Genomic DNA, 15,382 nt, shown 5'->3' on the forward strand with positions numbered 1-15,382 from the left:
AGATTCTCATGAGATGGATTTTGAGTGTCGATGATCAAAGGATTGGAATGTGCCAAAGTATCCTACGAACCCACGGGCCTCCCATGCATCCTAGCTGGGGCCATGGCCTGTAACGCCAGAGTGCCACTCTCTATGGCGTTGGCGCCATGCCTACCTCTGTGTAGGGTGGCGCTACGTCCTCTCGTAGGGACGTCCATCCTTGCAGGCATGTTTGCAGCATATTTGTGTGATCTTGTCACTTTAACAGGGATCGAGATGAGACATAGTGGGGACAGACTACGACAATTCCTGTCGTTCCTGTTGAACATTCGTGTTCGTATCTCCCCCTAACGACGGGAAGACTGTCTCATCAAAGTGACATCCGCAAATCTAGCGGTAAGGAGATCGCCTAGCAAGGGCATTAAGTGGCGGACGATTTTTGGAGTCTCAAATCCAACTGAGTTGCTCATTCGTCTGTAAGGACCCATTATAGAGCGCTGTGGCGGTGCAATTGGCACATAAATGGCTCACTCAAATGTGCGTAAGTACAAAATACTTGTACCTAGTCACTAGCTGTAACGCAGAGAGACATTGAGTGGCGGTAGGTCGTAGACGAATTAGCATAGCTGCATGCGATATTGCATCACCCCAGGCGGATATTGGTGCGCATTACCAATGTCCGGACTACCATGGTAGTCGTTTCCGCGAGACCATTTGGGTGTGCTCATGGGAATATGATGTCCAACATCAGTCCCAAATGCAATAACTATCGAAAGTCTTCGATGTAAACTCACTAGCATAGTCAAATCCAATTGACTGAATAGGATGATTCGGGGAGTGAGCCCGTTGTCATATGATGTGTGCTAGGAGTGTTTCATAAGCAGCATTACAAGTGGACAATGGCACAACACGTGACCAGCGTGTTTGCATATCAACCAACATCATGAGATATTTAAACGTCCGCAAGTTGGTGGAATCAGTCCACAGAAGCCCTACGGATTCTATGTAAGAACATAATGAGTATTTTCATATCCTTTGCATAGGACGGTCTTAGTCCTAATTTTCCTAAGGAAGTGGCTTTGTAAAATGAGCGAGAGGCCTTAGAAGCAACCAAGGAGAGTTTTGGTTGGGCCTGAGCGTTTGAAACGCATATTGAAGCAAAGTTTGTGACTACATCACCCATCATGGTGTCATGACCATGGGAAGTGGCATCCATGGCATTATAACCATGGGGATTGACATCCATGGCGTCATGGCCATGGGTAGCGCCATATATGGCGTTGTCACAAGGGACTTGGGCGGCCATATGGGGCTCCAAGACAGCTGCAGCGCCAGATGCTGCAATTGTTGCGGTCTTGCTAAGTCCAGGAACCAATTTTTGATTCTTGCTTCATTTCGCTCGAGGGTGTCCATGTGAAGTCTTTAGTAGACGGATCACCATATCATGACCAGGTGACTTATCCTGTCGAGACAAAGCCAATATGTGTCTAAATCCAAGAGATCTTCTCTCATAACTTTATTGGATTTAATAGCTCGAATAGTGACATAGAGTCCACTAGAGAGACACATAAACTTCTCTACGATGCGCATTCGTTCGCAATCATTAGAGGCATTACAAAGGAACTCAATTCTGTTCTCTACATGCGTTTTCGCAGGGAATCCGTTGGCTATCCATAGGTGCGAGTTGCCCTAGGAGCGTAGAGAGTTTCTGTGACATTAATCAAGGTGCCATTTGGCAAAGAGAACTTGGGCTATTCCATGTCCTTGAATTAATACTGATGGCCCAGCCATCGTAGTGACAAATTAACATGCTCATGAATCAAAATGGAGTCATAATGAAAAGAACTCAAAATTTATTCATAAGCCAACGGAGTACATCATTGTCTCTTAACCATTAGGAGAATCTAATCCAAATGCTTAGCTAATGCAAAACAATGGTAGTCGTCTAACTTCTTTCGGTAATTCCAACGCAAATGTGACCAGGTGAGTAGGGAGATGTCGGTGGAGCAAAGCTCGCTTAATTACCACTTATCTCAAAACCTTCCTAGACATCACATTTACATTGAGTATGCCTACTTTGAAAAAATACTAAACCATAGGCATCTACTACAAAAATAATATGGCAATTGCCTACATCTCTTGGAAAATAAAGACTTAAACAGAATTGGCGATCTATTGATCCCAGCCAGATTTGTAGTCTTTAACCTTTCACTCTAGATCATCTTCTTGATCTTCTTGTTCTACATAGTGAGCTTCTCTTGCTTCACAAATATGCTTTGTAGGCGGTGACAAGTTCTTCACAAGCTCTACAAATGTGTGCCTAATGATCAGACACTCCACATTGAGAACATACAACTCTTTGCTCGAACTCCATTGATTGAGGCGCTTTGAAAGCGTCATTTAGATGGCTCTTAGTGTTGGTGGCGCCACCAACATGGCCAGAGGCGTTGCCTCCCTCTCTCTTTCCACGTTTACCTCTTTGGTTCCGTGTTCGCCTATTTTGGCAGTTACCTTCCCAAGTAGAGCGATTATATGGACCAGAACGTCCAAAAGTATCCCTAAGATTAGGGTTTCACTCTTGGCGCCTTCTCTTAGAGGCGCGACTATAATTGGATTCCGGAATATGCTCTGTTTCCACGGATCTCGAATTATAGTTCTTCACAAGGATGTTGTCATACTTTTCAGTGACATTCATAGCTCCAATGAGCTCATGAAACCTTGTGATCCGTCCTGCAGTAACATCAATTCGATAGTTCTTAGCAACCATCAATGCAGAAACGGGGAAGGTAGAGAGAGTCTTCTCAATCAACATCGCATTTGTGATCTCTTTACCACAGAATTCCATTAAGGATTTAATGCGAAGTGCTTCCGAGTTGTAGTCAAGAACTGACTTGAAATCATAGGAGCGGAGGCTATGCCATCTCACTTCTAGGTCAGGAAGTAAGGAAGGAGTCACGGACGTTGCCAAATCTTTCTTTGAGTGAGACCCACAGCCTTCTGGGGTCTTCTTCATTCATATACTCGTACTGGAGCGAATCATCCATATGACGAGTCATTAGGATGATGGCTTTCGCCTTATTTGCCTCTAAGGCTGCTCTATTTGCTTCCAAAGCTTGAGCTTGCTCAACAGTTAGCACGTCCTGGCTAGGCTCGAGAATCGTATCCAGGATTCCATCGGCCTTGAGATGCTGGCGGACATCACGAACCCACCTGTGATATTCAGAGCCAGTTGTTCCCAATGGAGCAAAGTCCAATTTGTTCAGGTTACTCATCCTGAAAGAGAACAAGAAATTAGGGTTAGTTTCGGAGCGTGAAAGGCTACCACGAAAACATATAAAATTTCTGAGCGTAGTCGCTTCCAAGAAATTAGGAATTTCCAAGCGTAGTCGCTTCCAAGAAATTAGGGATTTTCTGAGCGTAGTCGCTTCCAAGAAAATCCGATTCCAAGAGGGGTTTTGGATTAGCTGGGCGAGTCCAGAATCCCTTACCTGAAATATTGCAGCTTTGATTTCCATTCGCTTTTTCTAGGCCAACACTTCCACCTTTCACGTTTCGGGTAACTGGAGTCCCTAAGTCTGACAACAAATCATTGTAATTCCAATATTTTAAATGGATGACACTAATAAGATCATACCAATTTTCACATGACCAAGATACCCCAGTAACATTGTCTTTAATTTTCAGCTTCAACTCTAGAGTTAACCAAATTTTCCGAATTTATACTGAACTCCCTGCCCTGCTACCCAATTCGATCACATTCCACTTCACAACTTCTGGAATTAAACATAACCAAGCATCAATACTATTCATAGACAACGCATTAAGGTCGAAAACGAACCAAGAAAGGCCATACCACCACCGTACACACTGAATTTGACGGAGCCTGAAATCACCTAAAATGGCAACTCTTCCAAACTTAATCGAAATAAAAAACCATGTATGCCAACGTGTAGAGCTCGAAGAGTAGAAGGAGTTTCATACCCTCATGCATCACAAACCGTCGCCAGAGCTGCCGAAATTTGCAGAGAATCGCCGTAGCTGCCGAAACTCTGATTCTCTCTCCATGCTGTACTAATGTCCAAGCCCTTACGGGGGGCGCAACGGTGATGGCAAGACAAATCGATCGGCACCAGTGCGCTAGCTGGAGGTGGCTCGAAGGCGGAAATCCGGTCGGATCCAAGTCGCGGGTCGTCGACTCTCTAAACAGGTCTCGAGCCCTCTAAAATTCGGAGCTTTATGATTCGTTCGATCAAATCTGTTCTTTATATACTTGAAATCAATGGCTGAGATCGCATCGCTCTATTTCTTTTTCATTAGATAATTTCTATAATCCTGAAACCTTGAAAAATCATAATAATTAATTCGGCCATCTGAAAAATTCCATGAAAATTTTTACGAACTCGTCGTGTTATGTACTTTATTTTTAAATAAATAAATTGATATTTTACTCCCTTGAAAATTTAGAAAAGTTTCCCGAATATCCTTAGCAATTACCAAGATTACAAATTAAATCTTAAACAATTACACTTAGCTTCTTGAACATTTTTGGGACTCACACCTCCGCCAGGTATGCTATCCGGGCCTTGGAGTGTTTACACATGGTGAAAATCCATGTCCCTACAGATATAATACAAGATAATGTAAAAAAAGCTTGTAGTTGTAGATATCCAAAGTAACATTTTCGAGCTTTTCTTATTCCTTGCCATGGCTTGATACACACAATGCATTATATTGGATATGATACATAGTAAAGATCAGTTGTCTTGAATTATTTTCATATTGAAGGTTTGTTTGCAAAAAAAAAAAAAAAAAAACTTGTAGACGATGATAGCCAAAGTAACATTTTTGGCTTTTCTTATTCCTTCTCCATGGTTTGACACATATCACATGCTTGAAATGCGTGGGTTTGGAGAAGTAAATGCTAAAAATTGAGGATCTTTTTCCATTACAGCCATTTGCTTTTCCTCCAAGGTCACCCATGCTTCTATGCCCTTACCCCATTGTGTTTCAACGAACACTATGACATTGCCCGTAGTTGGTCCAACTTTCCCCATGACCCCAATCCAAAACGGTCTCCCCCATCCAAAATCAACTTCCTTGAAAATCTTAGTCCAGCTGGTGAATATATATGTTTCCGGTTTCAAAGAATACACAACCTCTAAATGGCGATCGATGAACTTAGAAATGGCTCCAAATCCCTCTTCTCCCTGCAATGTCTTCAAATAGTCATTGTCCAATCCTTTGATAGATTCATGTAAAAGCTTCATCAGATCACACAACTGATCATCATCACCAGTTTCTCCCTTATTAGTAGGGATGTTAGCCGCTATTGCCCACCAAAAAATATTTCCAATGGCGTTATCTAACATCGAGAGCTTCAATTGCGGCCTTATGTTCACTGCATGCGCTATTATGGATGCTCTTCGTGAAGTACTACCTAAAAATGATGTAAAACAAGCAAGGTATTACGTGTCTACCTAATCTAAAATATACATAATATGTTTAACAATGGAAATTAAAATTCCATGTCTAATAATAATAGTCATTAGAAAGCAAAAAAAGAAAGAAAAAAATATAGGATGTATATGAAGGACCTTCCACTATGGGATCCCTTTCTTTGGATAGATTAAGGGATCCTTTATGGGACCCACTTTTTGATCACATATGGACATCTCAACTGTTCAGTTTTTAGGACTCCATGAATAGATCACTTCTGCAACTTTTCAGCCAAATTGATGACCCTTAAGGTATCGAACTAAATTAAGTCAGTTGACGAATCAAATCTATCCAACGTAAACCGTTCATGCTTAAAATTTTAAATCACAGTTATGAATGCCTTGGCGATTATCAATTTGACTGAAAATTTACATAAGTGATATACTCATATAAACCTAAAAACTGAACCATGAAGATGCTGATATGTAATTGAAAAGTTGGTCTAATAATTGATCCATTTTAAGGGTCAACACTAGAAGTACCCTGTATATTATATAAATATATATATGCATGCATTGTGAAAGTTTCAAACCATATCTAGAAGCAGCCGTAGCGTGTTTCCAAAGAAAACAAGTTAGCGTCTCTATATGTGTTGGATTGGGCACGACCTCGCTCTTTGCTTTATCTCGTAGATTGTCTATGGCTTTAGCATTAAACACAAATCTCCTTGTGATATAATGTTTTCCGCTGAACACCATGCTATCCGTGAAAGCCAGATATTTTTCTGGTATGTCATCTTTTGCTGGAAAACTTAATGAAGCTTGGTAGAGATTAGTGTGTAGCAGAGTTTTGTCATGATCCCCACGAAAAACAGCAGCCCAAGATTTGAGGAAATTGTTTGCCGTGGCCCCATCAACGATCTTGTGAGATCCGGACACCCCAATTGCTATTCCACCACACGAAAAAACACTGACTTGAATTGCTAATAAGGGCAGCTGATCATCATGAGATTTGGCTTCCTGACGCAATGGATGGAATGGAACGAACTGATTGAGTAGCTCAATTTCATGGAGCTTAAGAAACTCAAACATGCGACAATTGATTCGGGCTTCAAGGTAGGGGACACCCGCATCGAAATCATCAATATAAAGGTTGTTTTTTATTCGTCCGGAAAATGGGTAGTACACAACGAGTGTATATGATAGGGAGTTTTTCAGGTGGGCTAGGGTTTGGGAAACATTGATATTTGGGTCAGTAATGGGGTAGAACAAAACCAGTGGAGAGTAGGTTTTGGGAGAGAGCTGATCAATGAAGGAAAGTTGGTAAGGTTTCTTATGGCGATGAACTGAAGAGGAAGTAGCAGCTGGTGTGATGCTATCTCTGGATATTATAGTCACCTCCATGTTCACTATTGTGCCAAGTGCTAACTATATATAGAATACAGATATATGTGTGTCGATCTATATATACACACACAGACACACACACAGACATATGGTTTCATGGCAAGTAGTTTTTGTATGGTTTTATCATCTAATAAATTCGGTAAGGACAATGAGTTAGTCTTTAACTCACTTCCCACAAAAAAAAAAAATTATAGCTGAATTCATATCTTTAGAGAAATTGGACTGGAAAGGAATTAGGTGGGATGATTTGTTAATGCCACTAACAGAGAATTATAAATCGATAATTTTAAAAAAAAAATTTATTGGATATTGGGAATAGATGGAATGTCTACAGGACCCATTTTACGGACATGATTTATCAAAACTTTAGCTACTTTAGCGGCTTGGTCTGGTACTAACTTTTTCCTTCAACTGGTTGTACAAAAATAATTTTTCATCTCTCTGGATTCTCTCACACCCTTTGTGGTGGCTTTACACCATCTCTGTGGTGGCTTTACACCCTATTAGTGGTGGTTTCCTGACTTATGTTCAGTATTACAGGACTTGTTCCTTCTTTCTCTGTCAAACATCCCAGAAATTTTTCAAATCCTCAAACCTCCATGATTCCCCTCACCCATTTCCTCACATAAACTCCCCTCCAACTACCAAAGACTTGTTCCTTAAAGTTTCTCATAGCTACCTCTTAAAAGTGAGAAACACTTACCTAGAGGAGTATGGGTGCTGACGCATGAGTGTTTCACCCCCCATTCACCATTGGATTTTTTCTTTGCTATTGGCTTCTGTCCCATTTCGGTGGCTTTGGTTCCTTCCCGGTTTGAATTTCTCTGGTGGAGAAGAGAGCGTTTGTGTGTGGGTTTGGATCCTATTTATCACCTCATTACCTTGGTTTGGTTTGGATTTGTATTTTGGGATTGTTTTGGCAGCGGTTATTCGGATGTTATCTCCTCGATATGGCACTTTTCCCTACCTTTTGGCTCCGGGCAGCGGCGGCGACGGCGACGGTGGCACGGTTGGCTTGGGTGGCGGCTGTTGTATTGTAGAAGATGTTGTTTTTCTTAATTTTTAGGGTTACTCTCTTTTGCCCTATCTATGTGGATTTGGGTTGAGTAGTAATTTTCCTTGTTAGTATTTCTTGTAATTGGGCCTTGTTTGGACTCTTTCCATTGGGTTCTTCCCTTTGGTTTTTTTAATGAATGTTTTCATTGACCAAAAAAAAAAAAAATAATTTTTTGTTTGGTATATATCTATTAAGTTGAATGAGCAATAAAGCTGCAAACCTACAAACTATACTGTAGTATGATGCATTAAGAAGTGGACCCATCATACTTATCTATATTATTATTGTGAGAAGAGAATTGTCAACTAAAACAGAATTTTTTTACCAAAATATCCCTTAAATATTAAAAAAACCTTTGAACTGAAATATTTTGTGAAATAACTGCCCACATACGTAGTTATCCACACCCATAGGGTGTGTTTGGCGTCTAGTCAGAAGTCAGTCTAACTATAATCTAATAATGATTAAAAAAAATTTCCATCTAACTATATATAGGGTCAAGTTCACTTTCATACATAACTATCAAATCTTAGAAGAATTGGATTGGAAAGAATAAGGTAGTACCAACTCTTTTACTTCATTCGGCTATGCAAAATGAGTTGTTAGTTTGGTGTATATCTTTAGAGTTGAACAAGAAACAAGGTTGCTAACCAACAAACTAGACTTGAATACGCATATAGAAGTCACAGATGCATTCATATCTTTAGAGGAGTTGGACCAAAAAGGAATAAGGAAGCACTAACTTCTTTCATTCATATAGCTGTACAAAATTAATTGTTTTGTTTGGTATATATCTTTTAAGTTGGAATTTGAAACAAGGTTGCAAATCTACAAACTAGAATCTAGTCTGATGCATTAAGAAGTGGACTCACCATACTTATTTTGATGTTAATAATACAACTACAATCTAATAATGAATTAAATTCATTTTCCATCTAACTATATATAGGGTCAGCTTCACTTTCATACATAACTATGAAATCTTAGAAGAATTGGATAGGAAAGAATAAGGTAGCACTAACTCTTTTACTTCATTTGGCTGTGTAAAATAAATTGCTAGTTTGGTGTATATCCATCACGCCCCGATTTTCAAGCACAAATCACAAATAAGTTAAACAACTCAAATATAATGGGCATGATGATTTAGACATCGACCCTAAATATCAGGAATTTTTTTTTTTTTTAAAAACAAGCATTCGGTGAATTCTAAACTCACAATGTCAATACAGACTCGTTCTTTAGAGTCATATATTATATTACACAAATTTTATGAACTAAGTTGCGTTAACAATTTAATAAGTAAACGTTCCCTCAGAGCCTATTACATAACATAAGTCTAATAAAGCGAAGCAACAAAATTACCTTCTGATACCTACAGCTGCGATCGCAAGACTTCTACTACAGCCATAATACCCTGACCTGCAGCATTAATCTCTGCACCACTGAATAGTGCACCGGGTTGTAACAAACAAATCCGGTAAACTTTTGAAGCTTGTGTGAGTAAATCAAACAAACAATACAGAAACACATGCTTAGGTTGTAACATAAACAATATGCATATATCACAACCATCAACAACTTCACATTTTTCAACATCATGCTTAAGTAAGTTAACTTATGACTAAAATCTGCATGCTACAAAGTCTTAACTCAGCATCCGATTACCAAAAACGTAACCCAAACATTTCGCTACCTCAAGTAATGTTAAAGGTGAAATCAATTATCAGCACCACTTAAATCTCAACTAATTTTTCAAAAACAAAACATTTGTTACCCTCTTGACATTTTAAAACATTTTAAAACACAACAACAATTTTAGAAAGCAATGTAAACTCATTCCATCAACAGCACTAACAATCTAACCAAAGTACAAACAGTAATCCCTGCAAAGAAATTAGTTCAGGGGATCACCAAAATCACACAATCCAAAATCATAGTAATCCCTGCATATAGATTAGTTCAGGAGACTACATTAAAATCAATCAATTCAAAAAACGGTAATCTGTGCATATAATTTTGTTCAATAGATTATGAAATCAAATAACTCAAGATTCAAATAATGTAACTCCACACAATCAATAGTCTCAAAATCAATAGCTTTCTTCTACAAAAAAAAAAAACACAATTAATTACTATAGCAATAATCACAATCTTTGTTACTTCAACCACGCAACCAAAATCAATGTTCATTTATCTTAAAAGAAAACCTAAATCACCGCAATGACATTTCATATTAATTTTATCTCAACAATCAATCTGAAATCAATGTCCCTCATGGACAATAAAAAAAAGAATACTTTCCAAACTTCTTATATTTACCACACATATCATTACATCGGTCACCACACAGGTTCTGCCACGCAGTCCACCTCATAGCTACTGCCACACAGGCCACCACATTGGTACTGTCACACTGGCCACCTTATAGGTACTACTACACTATATGAGGTAATAATTCATCAAAACAATCATCAATATCATCACACAACCATGATCATATGCCCAAACATTAATAAAGAGTCCTCAACGGGCTCAACACTCACTCAATTAAAACATCAAACACGATAACAAAATGGTACTCTTTACAATAATTGATTAATTTAAAACCATCTCAAAACAATATAAATGACCTCTTCAAATGTACTTACATAAGCATTTGCCAAGCATAATTAGCTATAATGAGCCACACTCATGCTACCGCCAGTGGTACCAACAATCACCAACGGTGTGACCTACGGAAACACAGCCAAGCAGGCTATCACCTGAGCCCCGGCTCACCCCCAGATCACAGCTGACGCGCCGTGCCAAGATCGCCTCACTGAAGCATCAGAAGCTGGGAACTGAAGCATATCAGTCCCACATCGAAAACAAGGAAGAGGTCAGCCTCTTCCTCACCTATAAAAGGTTCACTCCTCTCTCCTCATTAATTACGCATTTACTACTTACCTACTGTTATTCTGCCAACATAAATACATTGACTAACTTAGGCATTGGAGAAGAGAAGACCACCCAACGCGGTCTCCCTCTGATGCCCTGTGTATTTTACTTGACAGTTAGCGGAAGCTCTGAGAATATCACAAGTAGCGGTCCGCCCACCGGACCAGCGTTAACCAAGATTTGGCTACCGTTAAATCTTAGACATTAACATAAAAAAAAAAAATTGTTTTCACAACTCGGCACCAATCTCAAAACAATCTAGAGATCATTTTTGAAATATTTTTTTCACACCTCAAATATTCACAAAAATCGTACATATGACTTTCAAAACATAAAGTCAACAACACCGTCATTTCTAGAAAATAAATGAATATTTTCCTCGATCAAAATCACATAAAAAAATAATAGTAATCAAATCACACAAAACATATCATTTTTCATCTCACCACATTCCCAACAAGATATATATACTTCACGTAAATACACAAACACACACACACACACACACACACACACACACACACACTCACGCGCGCGCGTAGTCATCCTCTCAGGAATGCGACTAATACCAACTATTGTTCACAACTAGACAATCAGAAAATTATTTTATACGAAATCTTCTTTTTCACTTACCCATGAACCGTTGACGATCAAGTTCATATATTTCAAAACAAATATTTATTTTTGATAAGTATGATTTTACTACTAACAATAATTTCTAACAAACCAAAACATAACTAATTCATCACCCAAACAACGTGAGATTTACTCACCTCTATATCCTGCTGCGTCTTCACACACAAAACGGGATAAGCGCAATCCACAACAATCCACTCAAAACAACTTCGTCAAGCATCTAATTATATCAAGGTCACAACTCAATACAACATAAAGTACAAAAGCATTTAAGTTCGAAACACATGTACTATAAATCGAAGACTACGTCAATCGAGAGAGAACTTCACCCGAAACATCATAAGGTCTCCGGAACACTTCTAGGATCAAATTTCCCAAACAAAAGGATGATCCAACGGTCGGATCCTTTCGGATCAAAAATCGTACGAGTGGAAATCGAAATAACTTAACTCGTCCACAAGATTGAGCAATGACAAAACTAAATACGTCTACACATTCGTATCGACGAACTAAGGTTAATGGAGCAACCAGAAGCTCCAAAAATGACCGGACGCGCAGTCATGCCCCCTCACCAGCGGCTGCGCATGAACCCTACCTGTTACCGTACGAACTTCAAACCAACTTGTAGAGCACAAACCAACACCTCGCTAATTTCAATATAACAAGAACAATTGAAAAATGAATTTTCAGACTATTACAATATCATTTGAGTTGAACGAGAAACAAGGTTGCAGACCTACAAACTAGACTTGAACATGCACATAGAAGTCACAGCTGCATTCACATCTTTAGAGGAATTGGACCAGAAATGAATAAGGTGGTACTAACTTCTATCCTTCATATAGCTGTACAAAATTAATTGTTTTGCTTGATGTATATCTTTTAAGGTGAATGAGAAACAAGGTTGCAAACCTACAAACTAGATTGTAGTTTGATGCATTAAGAAGTGCACTCATCATACTTATTTATATTAATATTAAGAGAAGAGAGATTGTCAACCTAAACATAACTTTTTTAACAAAATATCCCACAAATATTAAAAAACTTTATACTGAAATATTCGAGAAGGAAAAAAATGTCGATTCACAAAAAGAAAAGAAAAAGGAAAAAGAAATTTAACAAAAAAATTAAAAAAAAAAACTAAAAGGTGGAGCAGTTTTCTCCATAGTCTGTGAAATAACTGCCCACGTAGTTATCCACACCTAGTGTCTAGTTTGAAGTTAATACAACTATTGGTATGTATACCTCCCAAGCACAAATATCGAAAACATAAGGCTTATCTAGCCACCAAAGAATAACAAACATGCTCCCAGGCAGGGATCCCGATACCCACTTTGGGCGGTATTGGGAGCTCAAGTGTCCCACACTGGAAACAAGGAAACCACCCTCCTCCAAATCCATTACAAATGGGTCATCTCCAACTACCAAAAGAGGTAACTGTTTACTATCGCTCTCCATTATCCTTATCTCATAACGATACTGACTTAGGCATCAGAGCATCGAAGTCGGCACACCCGGTCTTCCCCTCTGACCATTGTTTGTCTTGCAGATAAACGAGATCGATAGCGATAGCGACAAGGCTCATCACGTGATTCTGCTGGATCAGACCAACTGTCTATACAGCTGAAACATTTGGCGCTAAAAGAAGTCCCTTGGATCCTTGCTGGCAGGGCACAACACTCTACCAATGACTACCAGCACCCCCGATACACACGACGATGACACTACAAAAACTTTCCTTATTAATAGCATTTCATGATAGCGTTTTTTCACGAAGTGTTATATTTTAGGGATGGGCATAAACCGAACCGGGAGTCGAAAACCGGCCGAACCGGGCCTGAAAAACGGTTCAATAACCGAACCGGATGAGAAAAGCAATCAAAAACTCATCAGCTGAACTGGACCGGATCTTTCTGGTTCGGGACCGGTTCAGCCTTTTAAACCGGCCGAAGTCAACCGAATTTGACCGAATTTTAAATACTTATATTTTTTTAATGTGTTGTCTCTTTCTTATTGGATGATTGTTGTTTATGTTGCACCTTACCACACACAATTGCGACTACCTCATATAAATTATTATAACCCTAGAGATATCAGCCTCATTCTCTACAACCTCACGCCCTCACTCTTATCTCTCTCTCTCTTCAACTCTCATTCTCCGATTTCTCTCTATCTCTCGCCATTCCACAAAAGATTAGGCCGCAAACAAAATTAGGCCATGTCCTTCGAGACTAGATGAGGCGATCTATGTTCTTCATTAGATCCGTCCACGGCGGCTAATCGACGGACTCCATCCCCCAGTTAAGGTCGCCGTTCTCGGTGTTCTCCATCATCTCCATCAGGTGTTCTTTTTCATTGTATGTAATATTCTATTCGATTTGGGTAGGGTGTTAGACTAATAGTTCAATTTTATCTCTTTTTAGGTTGAGATCAGATTGGGTTTATATTAGATATGATTATGATTATGGTTTATGATTTTTGAACTATGTATTGCAGGCTATGGAATCTTAGATCTGGAGGGGATGAGATGAAGCTTGAATTTTTTCTTTTTCGATGCGATCTGGGGACCAAGAAGTTGTGTTTAAAGCTTTGATATTTTCTTGTTGCTATTAATTTTTTTTTTCTTATGAATTTTGGCACTGTTGATTATAGCAAACCCAGTTCAATATGTTTGTTGAGATTAGTACTAAGCTTCAGAGTTTGATTTTGGATTGTTTGCTGAGATTAGTGTATTTGTTTTTGTTTGGTTTTCTTTTGGTTAACAGTATGTACTATGTATAATTAGATCAGCCCCGAAAAAGAAAGTTTACAGCCGCTCCTTCATGCGTTTCAAGCTGTGATCTTGAACTTGAAGCCCAGAAAATGAGTTTTATGTTCATCAGATATAATGATAAAAATTGGAATTGGTTAAGAATATGAATTAAAAAAAGAATCCGAATTAAAAATATGAGAGATTCTCAAAAAAAAAAAAAGAATTAAAAATATGAGAGTGTAGGCCCATAAAAACATTCAATTGCAAAAAGAAAAAGCCCATTAAAATTTGAAATAAAAAAGCCCATCTAAAACAGACACCGAACCGGGCCGAATTGAAAATTCGGTAACCCGAAGTTTTCGCCCCAGCCCATTCTCTCTCAATTCTCGTTCCAGATTTTGGCCCAACCGATAAGTTCGGGTCGGACTCGGTTTTGGCCCAAAACTGAGCCGGTCCGACCCGCGCCCACCCCTAATTTAATTGATCAGTTTGACTACGGGTCAAAGTCACAAACGCTATGATTATATTTGATTACACGCGGATCTGTTGCCGCCTCATGAAAATTAAAGCGGGGACTTACTTTGTGCAGGTGCGATCAATTGAATTTTAAAAAAATTAGCTAGTCTCCGCACAAATAATAAGGATAAGGAATGTTAAAACGTAGAACATCAGTGAAGGAAAAAAAAAATAGAAATGCCTCTCCACCTCTCTCCTATCCTGTCTTTGTTCAACCTTTCTGATTTGAAGCCTCGCCAAGATCTCACAAGTCCCTTCAGGTAAGCTCTCTCTCTCTCATATCTCATCGTCTTGCTATTCTGTCTTCTATATGTTTGAAAGGCCCTACGCTGCTCATCGTCATACCTCTGACCTCGCCGCCTCCCCTAGACTCCTCCACGATGCCATTGAAGAGCTCAAGCGTCGCCAGCGCACCACCGAGTTATGCGTCCTCACTTACTTACAGTTCTTAGTCTCACTGCGGGGATCTGTTTCGAACAATGAACCCTAAACACTGCTCTTCGCCCACATTACCAAATCTAATTTTTGGTAATACTTATTACAAGGTTTTGTTGGGTTTTGGTTAGTTGACCGCTTTACCTAAACTACTCATGTTTATGCTTTTAAATTTTTGTTTAGTTATTCATAGACATGGTATCTGACTTTTGCTTTGGTTTTTGGGTT

The 15,382-nt window shown here is 39.1% G+C and overlaps 1 protein-coding gene and 1 long non-coding RNA gene across 3 annotated transcripts; one reads left to right on the forward strand and one right to left on the reverse strand.

The window, feature by feature from the left end:
• Positions 1-4,815: 4,815 nt before the first annotated feature.
• Positions 4,816-6,823, reverse strand: LOC133735606 (stemmadenine O-acetyltransferase-like). The gene is made up of 2 exons (XM_062163010.1): positions 6,008-6,823; positions 4,816-5,416 (listed from the first exon to the last, which is right to left on the reverse strand). The coding sequence occupies exons 1-2, from the start codon at positions 6,816-6,818 to the stop codon at positions 4,863-4,865; spliced, it is 1,365 nt and encodes a 454-aa protein (XP_062018994.1). The 5' UTR covers positions 6,819-6,823; the 3' UTR covers positions 4,816-4,862.
• A 5,920-nt stretch (positions 6,824-12,743) lies between these two features.
• On the forward strand, positions 12,744-14,117 carry LOC133735757 (uncharacterized). 2 transcript variants are annotated; one of them, XR_009859254.1, is made up of 3 exons: positions 12,744-12,884; positions 13,001-13,808; positions 13,948-14,117. It is a non-coding gene; the product is annotated as an uncharacterized LOC133735757 (long non-coding RNA). The 2 variants fall into 2 exon arrangements; XR_009859255.1 differs by having other exon boundaries at positions 13,001-13,793.
• The last annotated feature ends 1,265 nt before the right edge of the window (positions 14,118-15,382 follow it).

This window comes from Rosa rugosa, chromosome 3 (assembly GCF_958449725.1).
Source record: "Rosa rugosa chromosome 3, drRosRugo1.1, whole genome shotgun sequence".
In the NCBI taxonomy this organism is placed as follows: domain Eukaryota; kingdom Viridiplantae; phylum Streptophyta; class Magnoliopsida; order Rosales; family Rosaceae; genus Rosa; species Rosa rugosa.

Bases quoted from the DNA above. Each gene is read 5' to 3' on its own strand.
- LOC133735606 (XM_062163010.1), bottom strand. From the start codon at position 6,818: ATGGAGGTGACTATAATATCCAGAGATAGCATCACACCAGCTGCTACT. The intron at 5,417-6,007 runs GTTTGAAACTTT...CATCATTTTTAG, and splicing joins TACGGCTGCTTCTAGATATG to GTAGTACTTCACGAAGAGCA.